Below are 16,472 nucleotides of genomic sequence, written 5' to 3'. Positions count from 1 at the left end.
GGATCAGTTAGGGCGAAATCACATAGAGAGGCAGGCGGCACGTGTTTTTATTAGATACTCTTTAGCAAGCAAAAAAACCCAAGCACGCCTAGCCATCCCTGAGGCGCGCAGTATCACCGAAATCACCCCCTGGCGTGTTTTCGGTGTTATTTTGCCTTGAATTGGGGGTCTACCTCACGAGCCCGAATTAGTTCTTAGCGAATGTTAAATTCCCGAAAAAGGCATGGTCAGGAGCGGTATCATGGGTGGAGTCAACGAATCCCCCCCAGTTTGAAAAATATTTTCCATTCTAAAGAGATGGATACGATAACGAGGAAAATACTACGTGTAGTATTTAAACTACGCATTCAACATTCGAAATTCGATGTGAATGTATCCGGATCGCAGAATAGTAGAAGAGATAAATAACCGATTTGAGCTCGCGACATGTGTGCGAAGAGTGCATATATCCGAGTACATGTGTCTTCTACTATTCTGCGATCCGGATACATTCACAACGAATTTCGAATGTTGAATGCGTATGTAGTTTAAATACTACACGTAGTATTTTTCTCGTTATCGTATCCATCTCTTTCCTTTACGTGTACTCCTAGGAGAATGGAAAATATTTTTCGAATTAATTAATTAATTTTCGAACTGGGGGGGGGGGGGGGGTATGAAGGGGGATTCGTTGACTCTATCCATGATAACGCTCCTGACCACGCCTTTTTCGGGCATTTAAGAGGGCTGTACACCCGAAATCTTAATTTTGTTACCGTTCCTTTCTTCGATATATATATTGAGTGAATGCGACAATATATATCAATATATATATTGAGTAAATGCGACAGTTGCGCTTCGGCCAGATAAAACGTATTTTAAATTGACAAAATCGAGGTTTCGCATTCTACTATTTTCTCCTCCAAAACTGGACCAATTTTTAAAAAAATTTCAGCATCGGTATGAGAAAGATACTTTCTGTGCATCTATCGGCGTATTTTTTTAAAAATCGACCGTTAAATAAGCACGCTGGACTCGTTTCGTGGGTGTAAAAAAGAGGCGATTTTATAGATTTTTGGCGGCTCCTAGCTCCTTTAAAAAATAATTAATCAAAAAAATAAAACAATAGATGCACCCCAATGGTGGATATCCATAGCATATTAAAAAATAATTTCTCTAGTGCCATAATTGAGGAAGGGAGAAGTATAGTACGTTTGTATGGACAAGGTGCTGCTGTCCAGCCCTCTTAACATTCGCTAAGAACTAATTCGGGCTCGCTACGGCAACCCCATTTGAAGACATTTTATGAACTTCTTCATGCTAATATTGCAAGTTCGCTGAACAAGTAGATTGTTTTTTATACATACTTCTACCTGTTTTCAATTAGGATGAATTTATTTTCTTATATTTTTATTTATTTTTAATATATGTATGTACATATTAGTATTTGGAGATCCTCCCGAAGGCCCTCCCGACCAAGGGCTCGCATACACCGCATCATAGTAGTTACGCCACAGGCTCACTAGGTGTTCCATGAAACTTAAAGCTGTCAAAATCTTTGATATATCAAAACGCCAAGTATTTAAAAGGGATATCCTATGGAAACCACATTACAACGTTGCTATAATTCCCGTTTCAGCTATTTTTTTTTTTAATATTGCAACCCAGGGTAACCATGCATATGTACATTCTTTTTTTTATTTTTCTCTCGCTTGCTCAATGCTGATCGTCGTGTCGTAGTCATTGGTGCGATACAATTGACGATCCGCCTCCACTCCTCCCGGTTCTATGCCAAATTAAAGGCAGCGTTAAGAGGGCTGGATACCAGCGCCTTGTCCATACAAACGTATTATACTTCTCCCTTCCTCAATTATGGCACTAGAGAAATTATTTTTTAATATGCTATGGATATCCACCATTGGGATGCATCTATCGTTTTATTTTTTTGATTAGTTATTTTTTATAGGAGCTAGGAGCCGCCAAACATCTATAAAATCGGCTCTTTTTTACACCCATGAAAAGCGTTCAGCGTGCTTATTTAAAGGTCGATTTTTAAAAAAAATACGCGCATAGTTGCACAGAAAATATCTTTCTCATACCGATGATGAAATTTTTTTAAAAATTGGTCCAGTTTCGGAGGAGAAAATAGGAGAATACGAAACCTTGATTTTGTCGATTTAAAATACGTATTATCTGGTCGAAGCGCAACTGTCGCATTCACTCAATATATATATTTTCGCATTCACTCAATATATATATCGAAGGCAACAAAATTTAGGTTTTGGGTGTACAGCCCTCTTAAGGGACATGAAGGATGGCATAAACGATTGAAAATACTGTAGTGAGGACGTGACGAGGGGTTTCCGAGATCGGAGTGAAAGACAGAGTGATAGAGGCAGTTTGTTGTTGTTCCGTCAACGATCCAGCTCCGGATGAAGCACGGAACAGATCCGCCGAATATGTAATCAGCGCAGAGAGATCATTGGTCGATTGGTCGCGAGACCTTATTGGTTGTTGTATACGGTGAAGACTTTTTGGCGCAAACGCGAGATCAGGTGATCAATGCTAGTAAACAAATGGTCGACGAGCACCAATCACCTACTCTCTACGTTACAATACTTACGCCTAATAGTTTGTGCATGAACAATTTCCGTTTCTAAATATTCATTCCATTATTAATTTTCATTTTCAGCCGACATTCTCGTGCTCCAAGAAGTATATACTCTTACAGAAGTGGTGTGGCACCTTCGGTGGCTTCAACGGCTCGAACGAAAAACTCAAGAAAGGTATACAAACATCCTAATCAGTTGATTAAAACATGCAAATGCTGTAAAACATATTTGTAATAATGTTGTTTTTTATTTATAGGCCGGTGTTAAAGTCGAAGCTATGTCAGCACCGAATCCCTTCTGCCCCAACATTAAAGGAATGTGCTGCCTGATGCTGCTGCTGAATCTCGGCCTCATTCTAATCACACTGGGATTCGTCATCGTAATACAGTTCTTCGAACCATTGTTTGTCTGGTCAGTACATCGAAAAAAAAAAAAAAAATAATATGAATACAAAAGTAATATAATTGTTGTTTTTTTTTTTTTTAGGATCTTGGGTATCGTCTTCTTAATCTTCGGTTTCCTGACACTCATCGGCAGTATGATATACTGTGTGGTTGTGTGTAGGGACGCTCCAAGGACGGTGCATCCGGAGGACTTATACTGGACACACCACTGGTCCAAGACCATCGGTCCATCGGAGATACACTACAGGGCGGGTGAGAAACCGTATCACGGAGACGACAGATACTCGGATAGATACTCCGTTAGCAAATTAAGTGGAAAGTATTCAGACCGCGAGAGCAAAATAAGTCGATACTAACGATATAAGTAAATGTAAAACTCTTAATAATGTGCAACTAATAACGTAACGAGACTCAGTGATTAAAAATTAAGTTTAACAGTCGACGGAAACGAACATGTTAATAAATGTAATGTAACAGTCATGCATACTGTGTGTATTACGAATATGAATAAAACTAACATTATATGTATTTATTACTAAATAATTGTAAGTGTAAATATTACGCAAATTTAATTATGTATTTTATAAATAAAAATATATTTAATTTTATCATTATGCTAATTAATATATACATATATATTTTATACGCCATCAAATGTGATTTACAATTCTTCCGATAACATCCATTTATATGTAATAATCATTATATAAAATTTGTATTGATTGAATTAAAATAATCAAAGAAAAGTTGTTATAGTTATTTTAAACATCTCGAATTATTGAAAGATCTGCACTATGAACTCAAACTAAGGTACTTATTGGTTATACGGGCGCATCCAAGCATTTTGTGTACACACATACAAATACACGGCAGTTGCATGAATGACCTATAGATGTCGCAAGCAGTTTTAGTAAAGTGGCAGTACGCAATCAGTTATTGACGTTATATCGATAATAATATAAATCATATTTCCTAAATAACTTTTTTATACATATCCTTACATATGTAGGTAAAAAATGTCATCGGCCCTGATTATGTCTCCATGTACACAAATCAGCTGTCAGTTCAAGCCCGTTAAAATAAGGGCGCAGATACACAAAACATATAAAAAAAAAACCACGCCTGATCTATGCCAGGCTAAAACTCACCCTCTGGAGTGTTTTCGGTAATGTATCTTCCTTGTATAGACAGTGATTCCCATATTTGAAGAAATGTAGGAGAAACTCGTCGAAATAGGGTCGTGCGATTAACGATGACCTGAAGAAACACCCTACCCAGACGGAAGTCCCGAAGATATGCATGGCATTCGATTTAGTGTGTTTTCCCCCTAAGGTTTGTTCAGCAGTGAAGGATTCAAAACGCAAATTAATATAAAGAGACATTTAATTTAATTATAAAATATTTAACTTACATACACTAAAATGAATTATCTTCTAATAAAAATTATCTTAATACAAGTACTAGTACATACATACATATGTGGTTCTACAATTTGTCACAAAATCAATGTTATAAAGATTACTTTTGAAAAATTATGACATACAATTAAATTTTAGTCATACACAACCGTTAATTTATTACTGGATACACACAATTTTTTCGTCAAATAGCACGGCGTTCATTCAAAATGAAATAGTTTTTTTTTTATTCAAAAAAATACATTGAAAGACATTTAAAATTAAAAATAAATAAAAAGGAACAGCGACTCAATACTAACTAAAATATAAAATATTGATATGTTCAAAGAAAAGTCATAAAATCCAGGGTCAAGAATAAAAAACTGCTCCTCAAATGTAAAATGAAAAATTCAACATTAAAATACCCAAGTCAAATGAAATTATTACTAAATTCAATGTCATAGATAGATTATCACACATATAATTCAATATCTTTCTTGGTGATAGTTTATTGTAGGTACACGTAAGTATTTATTTAAATATACATATAACTTGTTAGAAATATACATATGTATGTAACAGTGGCGTGCGCTGAAATTCTCTCTCTTTTTGTCGTACAGCCTTACTTAATGTGCACGAACAGGATACAAGAGGAACAGGCTGTTCAAAAGAGAGAGAATTTCAGCGCACGCCACTGGTATGTAATATTATTTGTCAAATACGTTCAAATAATGACAATCTCTACAAAATTTAAACCAAAAAGAAAAAAAAACAAAAGGAAAAATGAGATTCGGTTCAAATAATGAAAAACATGTAAGGCCAAATACAATATCAGTTTAAGTCATTAGTCAACAAAAACTATTTCTATTATATGTATGTAAAACTTGAATAATCAACAGTGGAAAAGTCGAAAAAGTCAATTTGAAACTTTCCACAATTTAAATGGCTTGCAGATTTTCTGATATATTTTTATCAAAAATAAATCATTTCATATTAAAATTACAATGTGCACATCTTACTATTTCCCGTAATAAATTCCTGAATTGACAAATACTGCAACAAGTAGAAAATCACCAATACTGTTAAGGTTGATAATTTTTCAGTCGACGATGAGACCAAATGCGTCCCCTCGACGCATCAAATTTACTCATCCGTATATCAGAAAATCACAATTTGTACACTTGTGTAATTACACAATGAAGAAACGGAAAAGATGCCACAAAATCGAATACAACTCTCACCGTATACATTCACTAATACATTCTTAACAGTTTTGAATTATTTATATAAATATTAAATTCATATAAAAAAATACAATATTAAACTATGATATATTCCATTTTTTTAGGGTCATATCTTTATGCATGAATATTCTTTTTTTTTTCTTCTGACTTGTGCAGTAAGCTTCTGTTTAGTCGTCGTACATAAATTAAGTCGTAAGTCAATAGCTGTGGACGATCGATGAGCATTTCTTCCAATCTATAAATTTGCGCTAATAGTCATCACCGTCTGAGGAACTCATCTGTGCATACTTGGTCGGTTTCTTTGCTCGACCGCCTGCTCTACCTTTGACGGCGGGGGCAGACTTCATGCTATCACTATCAGGAACAAAATCATCGGAATCTGATCCAGATTGGTTCATCTTTTTGGGCTTTTTACTTACGGTTTTTGGCTTCTAAAAAAAATAATAAGACATTATTCAACCCGATAAACTATGTAAATTCATTAAAAGTGGAAAATCAACAAACCTTTTTCACAAACGGGCTATCACTATCACTATTTTCGATAACATCCGAATTAGCCTTTCCTGCTCGTTTAGCGGGAGCATTTGTCGTTTTGAAGAGTTTTCTTTTATTGCCTGTTGTGGCCTTCTTCGGTGCCTCAGCTACTGGTGGAGGAGCAGCGTCACTATCGCTATCAGATATTTCGTACGTCTTAGCAGCAGCTTTAGATACAGGTTCAGGCTTATTATTTTGTTCTTCTTGTATAAGGGAATCAAAAAGATTATCTGAAAAAAATAATACATATATATATATATATATATATATATAAACTTTGTTTAAAAAAAAAATGAATGAACAGAAAGATATACATAGTATATTACTAACCAGAATCAATTTGTAATGGTTTTGAGTTACCATTTCTTTTATTTATACCCATATCACTATCACTATCTGATATAGCTTGAGGTTTGTAAGAATTTTTATCATCAACTTCGTTATCGAATAGCTCTGGTTCCGAATCGGATTTATTGTCAGAATCTTGCGAATATGTATTAACCTAAAAAAAAAAAAAAACTTCAAAGTCTGCATCTACAAATTACATACTTATTTTATGCATAGATTTCAATTACTTTGGTTGCAGCTCGGCGGTTAACTTTCTGTCTTTGCTCAACTGGCGGATCAGGTATACTAAAATCGCTTCCAGACATATTGATGTCATCCTCACTATCTGATATAGCTTTTTTCTTTTTCTACAAAAACATAAAATAAAAATAATCAGTAACAAACGCGCATAGAAACAAAACCATTCTATATGGAAAATACTCACATTTTTCTTTCCCTTTTCAGGGCTCTCTTTTTTGAAAGTTAATTTTGTTTGTTTCATTCCGTCACTCTTATCTTCTTTATCGGTTTTCTCTTTCTTAACTTTAGGCGCTTTTGTTTTTTTCTCGGTAGAAGTCACTGGACTAATACCGCTCGGATCATCCTAATCCATCGCACAACGAAATTTTATTACATTACATTTCAATTTAACATATTACATACAAAGTGCCATTAAATATACTGACCGGGTCGTATTCTTTCTTTATCTCTTTTTTAAGTTTCAACTTTTCTGCGGCTAAGATACGTTTCATTAAATCGTCGTTAATTCTAGGTTCAACTCTGGATCCATCCGATGAAGGGAAGAAGTCTTTCAAATTATTTTGATGCTTATTTTTAGTCCGTTTCGCCTACAATCGACAAAAAAAAAATCATAGAGTAAACTTTGAAAATTCATGGACATTAAAATGGCAATTGAATACTTTTGGTTAATTGAATTGGTCTTACTTTTGATTTGTCTCCCTAAGTAAGCATGTTAGAAAATAAATATAAGATGAATGTAAATACAAAAAGTTTTATAAATCAATTCATAATACTAATTATGAATTAATTTTTAAATATATCACGAAATTCAAATAATAATAAAAATATATTGATATTTTTACCATGGTGTCATTACATATTGCCCCAAAGCGACACCTATGGTTAAACTTTTACATAAATAAACTTAATATATTTTTTTAATAAGTTTTAATTATATTCAAATAGTAGTTGGTGAAAATTAAATAGTAGTTGGTGAAATAGAAAATTTGGTGAGGAACCGTTTCAACAATGAAATCAGATAAATTGGCAAACTTTGATAGGAAACCATCAACTTCACGAGTCACAAATATCCAAGTCACTGCAGAAATACTCTGAATAAAATCTTTTCAACCAAGGCTCAAAATCGAGACCTCTTGGTGATTAGTATCAACGCAACCACAGAACTATGCTACTAGCTAAATAAAATCTTCAAACGAATAAAACAATCAAGATAAATTCTTACAGAATCGAAAGACTTTTTCATGGTTTCCAATTCCTCTTTTCTTTCTTTATCTTCTAGTTCGTCAAGTTTAGATATAAAAGCATCCAAATCATCCTTCCATAACGTCGTTGGAGTTTTAGCCCTGTAATGATAATAATACATACATAAATATATATAAACTGAAAGTTGTTTTATCAGTTGTGGAAGCAGTGATGTCACGCAGCATCGCTTGGTTGGGCGCGTAAAACTAAATGAATAAATTGTGATTTAAAACACTAATATGCTTTCATATTCGCTAATTATGAACACTGTATGGGCCATTTGGTTTGTGTGTACGCATTAGAGAAACCAATTCTTACTGTGATAAGTCATAATAAAATAAAAATATGTGTATGTAGCTTGGAATAAAAAAAGAAACTTACTTGAGTATACTCATTTCCGCTAGCTTCTGATCCTTCTTTTTTAACAATTCGTCTTTCTTTTCCTTCGTTAACATCCACATAGACATGCCTAGCAGATAGTTGTACATCTTCACCTCCTTCAATTGGGCGAATGCTTTCTCTACAAGTATATAATAATTAGAATTAATTGAGTCACTCTCATCTACACATATGTATAATGAAACTGTGTAAAAAAAAAAAACCTGAATCAATTGGTTTATCTCCCTTTGCCGTTTCTTCTTCCTCCTTTTCACTTTCGCTCTCTTCCTGTTCGTCTTCTTGAATGTTAAGTTCCTTTTGCACCCGCTTCTTCCACACCTCGACAGGATCAGAAGCGTAACCTGATTAAAATCGAATGTTTAAATAATTTACAAACGGAAACAAATAAACAGTACATCGAATAAAACAAACCCCTTTTTTTCAATTCTTCTATTAAAGCTTTTCTTTTCTTATTTTCGACGACTAGATCTTTATCACACTTTTCAACAATGAACCGAGCTTGATTGGATATTTTATCTACCTCTGCTTGAAATTGACCGAGAAGGAAAGACTTGCGTTTGACATAATATTTCATTCGCAATTCGTAGAATTCCTTCAAAATGTCTTCTACTTTTTCATACCTAGGATAAAAATAATACAAGAAATACAATTAATAATTTTAAAATAACAAAACCATAATTTAATACACGGAAAGTAACAAACGAAAGAAAAAAAAATACCTTTTCAAGCAACCGTTCTCATCAAAAGCATTCATCACATTGAGAGATATAGTTGTTTGAAGCTTGAAAACTTTATGAACTCCATCGCTCTCTATTTCAGACAGTTTTCCAGGAAGCAATTTTACAACATACCTGACAGAAACATCAGTGACATGTTCCTAAAATCAAAATCATAAGCAAACATTTTAATAAAACCAACAGGATGAAGATTGAGAATATTCATATATTCAAGGCAAATTAAATTTAATGGAATAAAAATTAAGTCAAGCAGCAAAAAAGTTCATACACCGGATATTAACGGGCATGTTACAAACATATGTAAATAACATAAAAATAAACGTATAATACCTGGAAACTGCTGATGGTTGGTTTAATTTTTTCATTTCCATACATCGGCATTATAACATTGGCTTTGTACGGATGTGTCCATGTACCAACGGGCAACTCTGTGATTTCAATAGTCTCATGTTCTGGTAAAATGGCTGCTTCTCCGGATATAACGTACTTGTCTTGGAACGGTTCAACAGTTCCTTTAAAGTTTTTATACCACGGATGCATCTGGAAAGGCTCTTCACCGTCCAACATTCTCCTGATAACAATCAAACCATCAGACAAAAATTCATATAATAGTCAACGATACATTATGAATATCTAATCCTAATCACCTGATATTTTTCACTATGTCTCTGGGATTGAACGATGGAATTTTCGTAGACCAACCGGTTCCGATACCCTCAGCACCATTTACAAGAACCATCGGAATGATGGGCATGTAATGTATCGGTTGGATCCTTTGGTTGTCGTCGTATTCGTGAGTCAGCAGGGGATCGTCGTGAGGATGGAAAATCAGTCTAGTTATGGGCGACATTTTCGTGAAAATGTAACGAGCACTGGCAGAGTCTTTGCCGCCCTCCAACCTGGAACCGAACTGACCCCTGGGCTCCAAAAGGTTAATGTTATTGGATCCGACATGATTCTGAGCTAAATTAACAATGGTGGCGCACAATGACGCTTCACCGTGGTGATACGCAGAATGCTCAGCAACGGAGCCAGCCAATTGAGCAACTTTTACTTCACGCTTGTCATTACGTTTGATACATGTGAATATGACTTTACGTTGTCCTGGTTTAAAGCCATCAATCATAGACGGAATAGACCTGAAAAATTAAATTAAATTGCAATATACACTAAGAAAATCGACACTTATTTAATAAAATAGACATATTCGTTGTAAGATGGAAACAGTGAGAATAGTATGTGTTTTTTTTTAGATTTTTTTTATTCCGGTACGCCAAATCTGTACCATCGCGTCCCTTCGCAAACTTCACCGCTTGGGACTGTTTTCGATAATATTTTATATTTTTTTTACAGAAACCATCGCAGGCATACACACAGTAACTATGTAAGTTTCATTGCATTCGGTTGAATGGAATAGGAACGCATACGTGACAGACAAACTGATTTTTATATATTATATAGATAGATTAACAGTAATCGATAAGGATAATTTTCATATTTAAAGAAATCTAAGAGAAACTTGTCGAAATAATAAGATCGTACGAATTAATTACATGAAGATACGCCTCTGCCAGGTGGAGTCCATATACACTTCACGCGCCGCACTTTTGAGTGTGGTCTTACCATTAGGTTGAGCCAAAAAACCAAAATGATCATTAGGTAATACATACAGATCAGTTCAAACAATTTCTATCAAAATTAAATCATATCAAATCCAAAGTAGTTGAAGTTACATGGATTGAATTATCATCATCATTCACCATCCACTGTAGGATGAAAGCATCTTCAACACGCTTCTACTTGTCTCTATTTTGTGCAACTCTTCCATCTCACCGCACACATTTTTCTAATTTCATCTACCCGTCTTCCTTTTACCCTTTTACATTCTCTCGGGTACCATTCTAACACTTTCGTCCATTCTTCTAGCCACATGACCCGCCCGTTGGCATTTCAAATTTCTACACTTTATCCACTACCCTTGTACTTTTCATCAACGTATTCCGCTTTCTATCTTTCTTCGGTATGCCAAGCATACAGTATTCCATACCTCTTCGAGTGCATTGGACTTTGTGTAGCATATTGGCATTCAATGTACAAGTTTCATATCCATACATCATCACTGGCAAAATACATCAAATATGAAATGCAAATATAAGGAAATCCAAAGTATAGATCTGGAACTTATTATATATAGATTAGCTTGGGATTACCAATTATGCTAGCTGTCTAGAGTACTTAAGAAAAGATTATCGAAAGAAGATTGCATTAGAGTGGAATCAATTTCCGGAACTAGCGCAAGACATCTTCATTTGGAGGAGCCTAATTGAGGTATCCCAATTTTGGATTGGGAGGACAAAAGACGACAGCTTATGATGTCCGCTGATTGCTTTTGGTAGGTTTGACATCAGTAGTCTACAGCCATGAATATAGAAAATTGTAAAAGAAACATTTTTATTGAAATAAACTTACCTAATGTTGTCTCCGTTTGAGAAAAGCACCAATTCTAAATTGATAAAATCGGAATATGTTACAGAACGCAAGTCTTTTGTGTATAGATATCTCTCATTAAGCCCAATTTCTTTCCTTCGTTTGGTTTCATCCATGAAATTCGTCAACCATTCCTTACGCTGATCGGCTGCCTTCTTGGAAAACGCCAATTCTATATTGCGATCGTCCAGCGAACCGCTATACTTAAAGGGAATCCGATGTCGTTCCATATTCTGGAAATACTCTTTAGCTTCCTTGGACGTGGAAGTACCCAAACCTTTGTAGTACTTGATGTTGAACGTGTGCTGATTTGGCGTACCACTCTTCCACTCTTCGAACTCAGGCAACGAATAGAACGATATCTCTTTTCCCTTTTTACTGGCTTTGACGATCGGAGTAATGAACTCTTCCAAAAACGGCAATTTCAACAGATCCGGCCAGTTATGGTGGATGAAATTAATGACCAAGCCTTTGATGTGAGAACCGTCTTGATCTTGATCAGCCATTATCATCAATTTGCCATATCGGAGTGTCTTCAAGTCGTCCATTGTCAAATACTTCTTTTTATATACCAGACCAAGAATTTTAATCACGCTGTTGATTTCGGCATTCTCCAAGACCTGTTTGTGAGAAGCATCCCTGACGTTCAAAGGTTTACCCTTGAGTGGGAATACTCCGTAGTGGGTTTGCCCTACTACACTTAGTCCGGCGACAGCTAGAGTCTTAGCTGAATCTCCCTCAGTGACAATGAGCGTACACAAATGAGCGTTCCGAGTTCCGGCATCGTTAGCCTCTACTAATTTTGATGGCAAGTCTTTGGGTTTGCTCTGTTTCTTTCCAGAGGTCTTGGCCAGCTCACTTTGGGCTTTAAACTTGGCCCAATTCAAAACGGCCTCGACGATCCCACATTTACCTATCGCATTGATGAATTCATCTGATAAATTACACTTGGAACCGAAATTTTTTACTTGAAGTGTCATGTTCTCTTTTGTTTGAGAATCAAATGAAGGATTTACAATCAAGCAATTGACGAATATCCACATATGATTCTTTACTTGGAAAGGCTTAATATCAACTCCGCCTTTATTTTTCTTCTTGAGCAATACTATCACTTTTTTAACGATCATATCAGCTATATGATCTACGTGTTTCCCTCCTTTCGTCGTTGCAATGGAATTGACGAATGAAGTTTGTTGAAAGCCTCTATCGGATAATGTGCACGCTACTTGCCACCGCTCGCTGACATGTTGGAAGCAAATTTTTAACGGAGAACCGTTTTCATCTTCCTTACCCTTAATGTACATATTAATGTAATCTTTCAGTTTCGAAACGGGAAGTCTTTTACCGTTTAAATATACTTTGACTCCTGTAGAAGCGGCCACGTCGTATGCTCTCCGTGACATCAAACTGACAATATCCTCATCAAGTTTGTCCATGCCGAATTTGCCCAAATCAGGACTGAAAATTATCTTCGTATAATCTTCACCCTTGTCAGAGTCTTTAATTTTGGGCTCAGACGCTTTCCCCATATTGGATCCCCAAGTTTGTTTGAAAACTTTCTTATACTTCTTAGAGGCAGTATCGACGGTGAATTTGGTTGAAAATATATTGCAAAGTTTTGCACCATAGCCGTTTCGGCCACCCGTTACCTTCTCTTCTTCGTCGTTGTAATTCGAAGATGTCAAAAGATGGCCGAAAATCATAGTAGGCACATACATTTTTTCGTCTTTATGCATTGCAATGGGAATACCAGAACCATTGTTATAAACGGAAATGGAATTAGTATCTGCGTTGATTTCTATTTTGATTGTATCCATTTTAGGATCACGCTGCTTATTATCAGCCGCATTTACTAATATTTCATCGAATATTTTGTAAAGACCTGAAACATTCATATGTTTATTACAGTTATCTAAGTACTGATTACTATTATCGATGTATTTAATTTAGTAATATTTACCAGGGACGTATGTGATTTCTTTTTGTAAAATCATATCTTTTTCCTTGTCGTAGACCCACATTAATTCAGTAGCCTTTTCTACGGATCCTACGTAAGTGTCAGGACGAAGAAGAATATGTTCCAATTGTGATTTTTTCTGGTATATCTTTTCAATTGAAGCCTTTTGGTTAGTTTTAGGCATAGGCGGAGCATTTTCATTGTTTTCTGTTGTATCAGTAGCCATCTTTCTAAAGAATGTCTGAAAAAATGAGAAATAATTACAATTAATTATATGAAGCATTAATTGAAAAATAGTATTTTGAATTATGAATTAAACGAAACAATATATAATACAGAAAATGTGATAAATCTGTTTGAATGAATTTGTAAAATATCAGCCTCAACTCAAATCTGCATACATTTGAGTATTACTCTTGGTTAATAATTTAATATCCATTTACATTAGATAAAAATAATCAAGTTTGAGTTCTTGGAATTTTTAACGAATCAGACTCCAGCTTATCTCCGACATGTAATACTATTCTTTCAATGAATACTGAACAACAAGCAAACTTAATTTATCCTCTCCGTAATATTGTTCAAATTACACTAACTGGCAAATGCCAACTATCTAATCTAACTCATGCACTGTTCTATTTAGTCATGTTTTAGTTTTTATTGTTTATCTCTATGTACCATTTTATGCAATTTGTAAAAATCTATAATTGCGCTCAGATGTTATTTTGTTAAATTTATTCATTATTTTTATGCATTTCTACATCTGTTGTCTGTTGATTTTTCAATAAATAAATCTAATATATAATTTCGAAAGAGACTTTGTATGTATGTTTGTTTGGTTCGGAAATCCATGACGTTAAATTTAATTTAAAAAAAAAAAACAAATAAATATTCAAATAAATTTAATAAAATGTTAACTATTAGATTGGCCATATTTAAGCGGTTTATATTACAAACCGAGCAAAGCCGGGTAAAAACACTAGTCTAATATATGTATAATTTCGAAAGAACTTTGTAAGGTTGTAAGGTTTGATTGGGAGATTCAAAAACAAATTAAAGTTTCTATGATGATGGTTGAATATTATTTTTTTTCGATTCAAATAAATTTAACAAAAAACAAATTAATATTTACCATTAGATTAATCATGTTTAAGCGGTTTATACTACAAATTATATAACATATACTGAGCGAAGCCGGGTAAAACCACTGGTAATATATAAAACTAAAACGGCGTCTGTAATTCGTTTCTGATTAAAGTCGTTCCTGATTGGCTGGATTGTTCAAAGATGTTCGTGATTGGTCGGTCGATAAATAATATTATTTTTTTTCGATTCAAATAATAAATTAAATAAAAAAAACAAATGAAGATTTTTTTAATTGTATTCATTTCGTTTCCATTCATAGAACATCATCACTAGTATTTTACAACGTGGATCTTGGCATATGCATTATCAGTTGGCGACTCACCGTACGGCAAACGATAGGTTTGAGGTTATGTACGTCGCATAGAAACTTTTTGAACGTCAGCATGTACACAAATCGGCAGAGATTGCAAAACGAGCATTAATGAGCGGACAGAAAGGTCGGGCAGAGTAGGAGGGAGAGATTGAAGGGAGATGAGGTTGAGGTTGAGGGTGAGAGAGATTTGACACGGGAGGCGTAAGTGCGCGTGCGAACGTACGCGAATGAATATGGCGCGAATGTCTCACCTGATACGGGTCACGTCACGGCAGGGGTGCGGGGGGTGGAGGGGTCAGGGTGCGGGGTGGCGGGGGTGGGGGAGGTGCGAGGGGGGCCGGCAGTCGTCCGCCTCGGGGGCAGCGAACGCCGGCTCCGGCGAGCGGTGGACGAGCCAAAGATGGAGGACGAACGGGCGAAGGACGATGGCGATGGCAGCGCGGCGACAGCGATCTCGACGGCGACCAGACCGAGTCGGCCGCCACTGAGTCAGATGTTACGACGAGGAGCTGGACGTTGGACGCTCGACGTAAAACGCTAGGCGTTAGACGTTAGACGTTAGACGTTACAAACACAACTCAAACCAGACGCGACGCACCGGCGCTACCAACCCACTCCGACTCTAGCCCAGCGGAACGTTGTCGCTCTCTTTTTCTCAAATGTCAAATTCGCTCCTAAAATGTCAAAACTCTCTCCGAGGAGAGGTCTAGCTAAAATAGGGCTGTCTAGCTGCTGGCTAGCTTTATAGCTAGCCAGCAGTATGTCTCGGTGGTAGCGTATATGTTGTAGGCGGAGTACATGTGTGTTGACCGTATCCCAGCCTAACGAAGCACTGTTGTGCTTGTTTTATTAAGTTTTATTGTTTGCCTATGGTTGTACAAAGGTATTATATTTGGGCAAAAGTATGTCGTTCAGCGGTCTCTGGATGTGGTAGAGTGTCGCTGGCTCGGCATTCCGCTATGTTCAGAAGGTCTCTGGATGCGGCAGTGTGTTGCTGGCTCGTTGTTCGGCTATGTTCGGAAGGTCTCTGGATACGGCAGTGTGTTGCTGGCTCGTCCGGCTGGTTGATCTTCCAAGTCCGCGTAGTGTAGTGGTGGCAGGTCAGGAGCTGGATGTCAACTGGTCTGCTGCTGTGTGTCGACGCTTGCTGCTGTGGGTCGACTGGCGTTGTTTGGGTTGTACCTCCTTTTATAGTGTTTCTGGAATCACCTGACCGATGGTGGTGGTTGTTGATGCGTAAGCGAGGAATTTGCTTTTGTCGATGGGGTGGACTTTTCTGGAACGATTGGCGCCGTTCCGCTCGATGTAGTTTAATGGTGGCGGCGTGTTTCGACCGTTTTGGTTCTGCTCGACTGGTAGGGGCGTTCCGCTTGAGTTTAATATAATGGCTGCAGGTGTGCGTCGTCTGGGTTTCGTTCCGCTCGATTGTGAAG

The 16,472-nt window shown here is 36.2% G+C and overlaps 2 protein-coding genes across 3 annotated transcripts in view; one reads left to right on the top strand and one right to left on the bottom strand.

The window, feature by feature from the left end:
- LOC143914306 (uncharacterized) overlaps nucleotides 1-3,638 on the top strand; it is an 84,331-nt gene extending 80,693 nt beyond the window's left edge. Inside the window, exons 4-6 of the mRNA XM_077434482.1 lie at nucleotides 2,672-2,765; nucleotides 2,848-3,002; nucleotides 3,078-3,638. Of these exons, the coding sequence (XP_077290608.1) occupies nucleotides 2,672-2,765; nucleotides 2,848-3,002; nucleotides 3,078-3,351 (523 nt within the window). The 3' untranslated portion in view covers nucleotides 3,352-3,638. The remainder of the gene's footprint in view (nucleotides 1-2,671; nucleotides 2,766-2,847; nucleotides 3,003-3,077) is intronic.
- A 1,476-nt stretch (nucleotides 3,639-5,114) lies between these two features.
- Nucleotides 5,115-15,663, bottom strand: Top2 (DNA topoisomerase 2). 2 transcript variants are annotated; one of them, XM_077435313.1, is made up of 16 exons: nucleotides 15,291-15,663; nucleotides 13,584-13,821; nucleotides 11,606-13,505; nucleotides 9,784-10,275; nucleotides 9,467-9,707; nucleotides 9,119-9,276; nucleotides 8,811-9,019; nucleotides 8,603-8,740; nucleotides 8,382-8,520; nucleotides 7,981-8,101; nucleotides 7,184-7,345; nucleotides 6,943-7,101; nucleotides 6,746-6,865; nucleotides 6,501-6,672; nucleotides 6,141-6,400; nucleotides 5,115-6,067 (listed from the first exon to the last, which is right to left on the bottom strand). In XM_077435313.1, exons 2-16 carry the CDS (start codon nucleotides 13,804-13,806, stop codon nucleotides 5,885-5,887), a joined length of 4,677 nt encoding a protein of 1,558 aa, XP_077291439.1. In that variant the 5' UTR covers nucleotides 13,807-13,821; nucleotides 15,291-15,663; the 3' UTR covers nucleotides 5,115-5,884. The 2 variants fall into 2 exon arrangements, with proteins under 2 accessions (XP_077291439.1, XP_077291438.1); XM_077435312.1 differs by having other exon boundaries at nucleotides 15,049-15,635.
- Between the last annotated feature and the right edge of the window lie 809 nt (nucleotides 15,664-16,472).

Source organism: Arctopsyche grandis, chromosome 7, assembly GCF_051622035.1.
Source record: "Arctopsyche grandis isolate Sample6627 chromosome 7, ASM5162203v2, whole genome shotgun sequence".
Classification (NCBI taxonomy): domain Eukaryota; kingdom Metazoa; phylum Arthropoda; class Insecta; order Trichoptera; family Hydropsychidae; genus Arctopsyche; species Arctopsyche grandis.
This window is presented reverse-complemented; position numbering and strand designations above follow the sequence as displayed.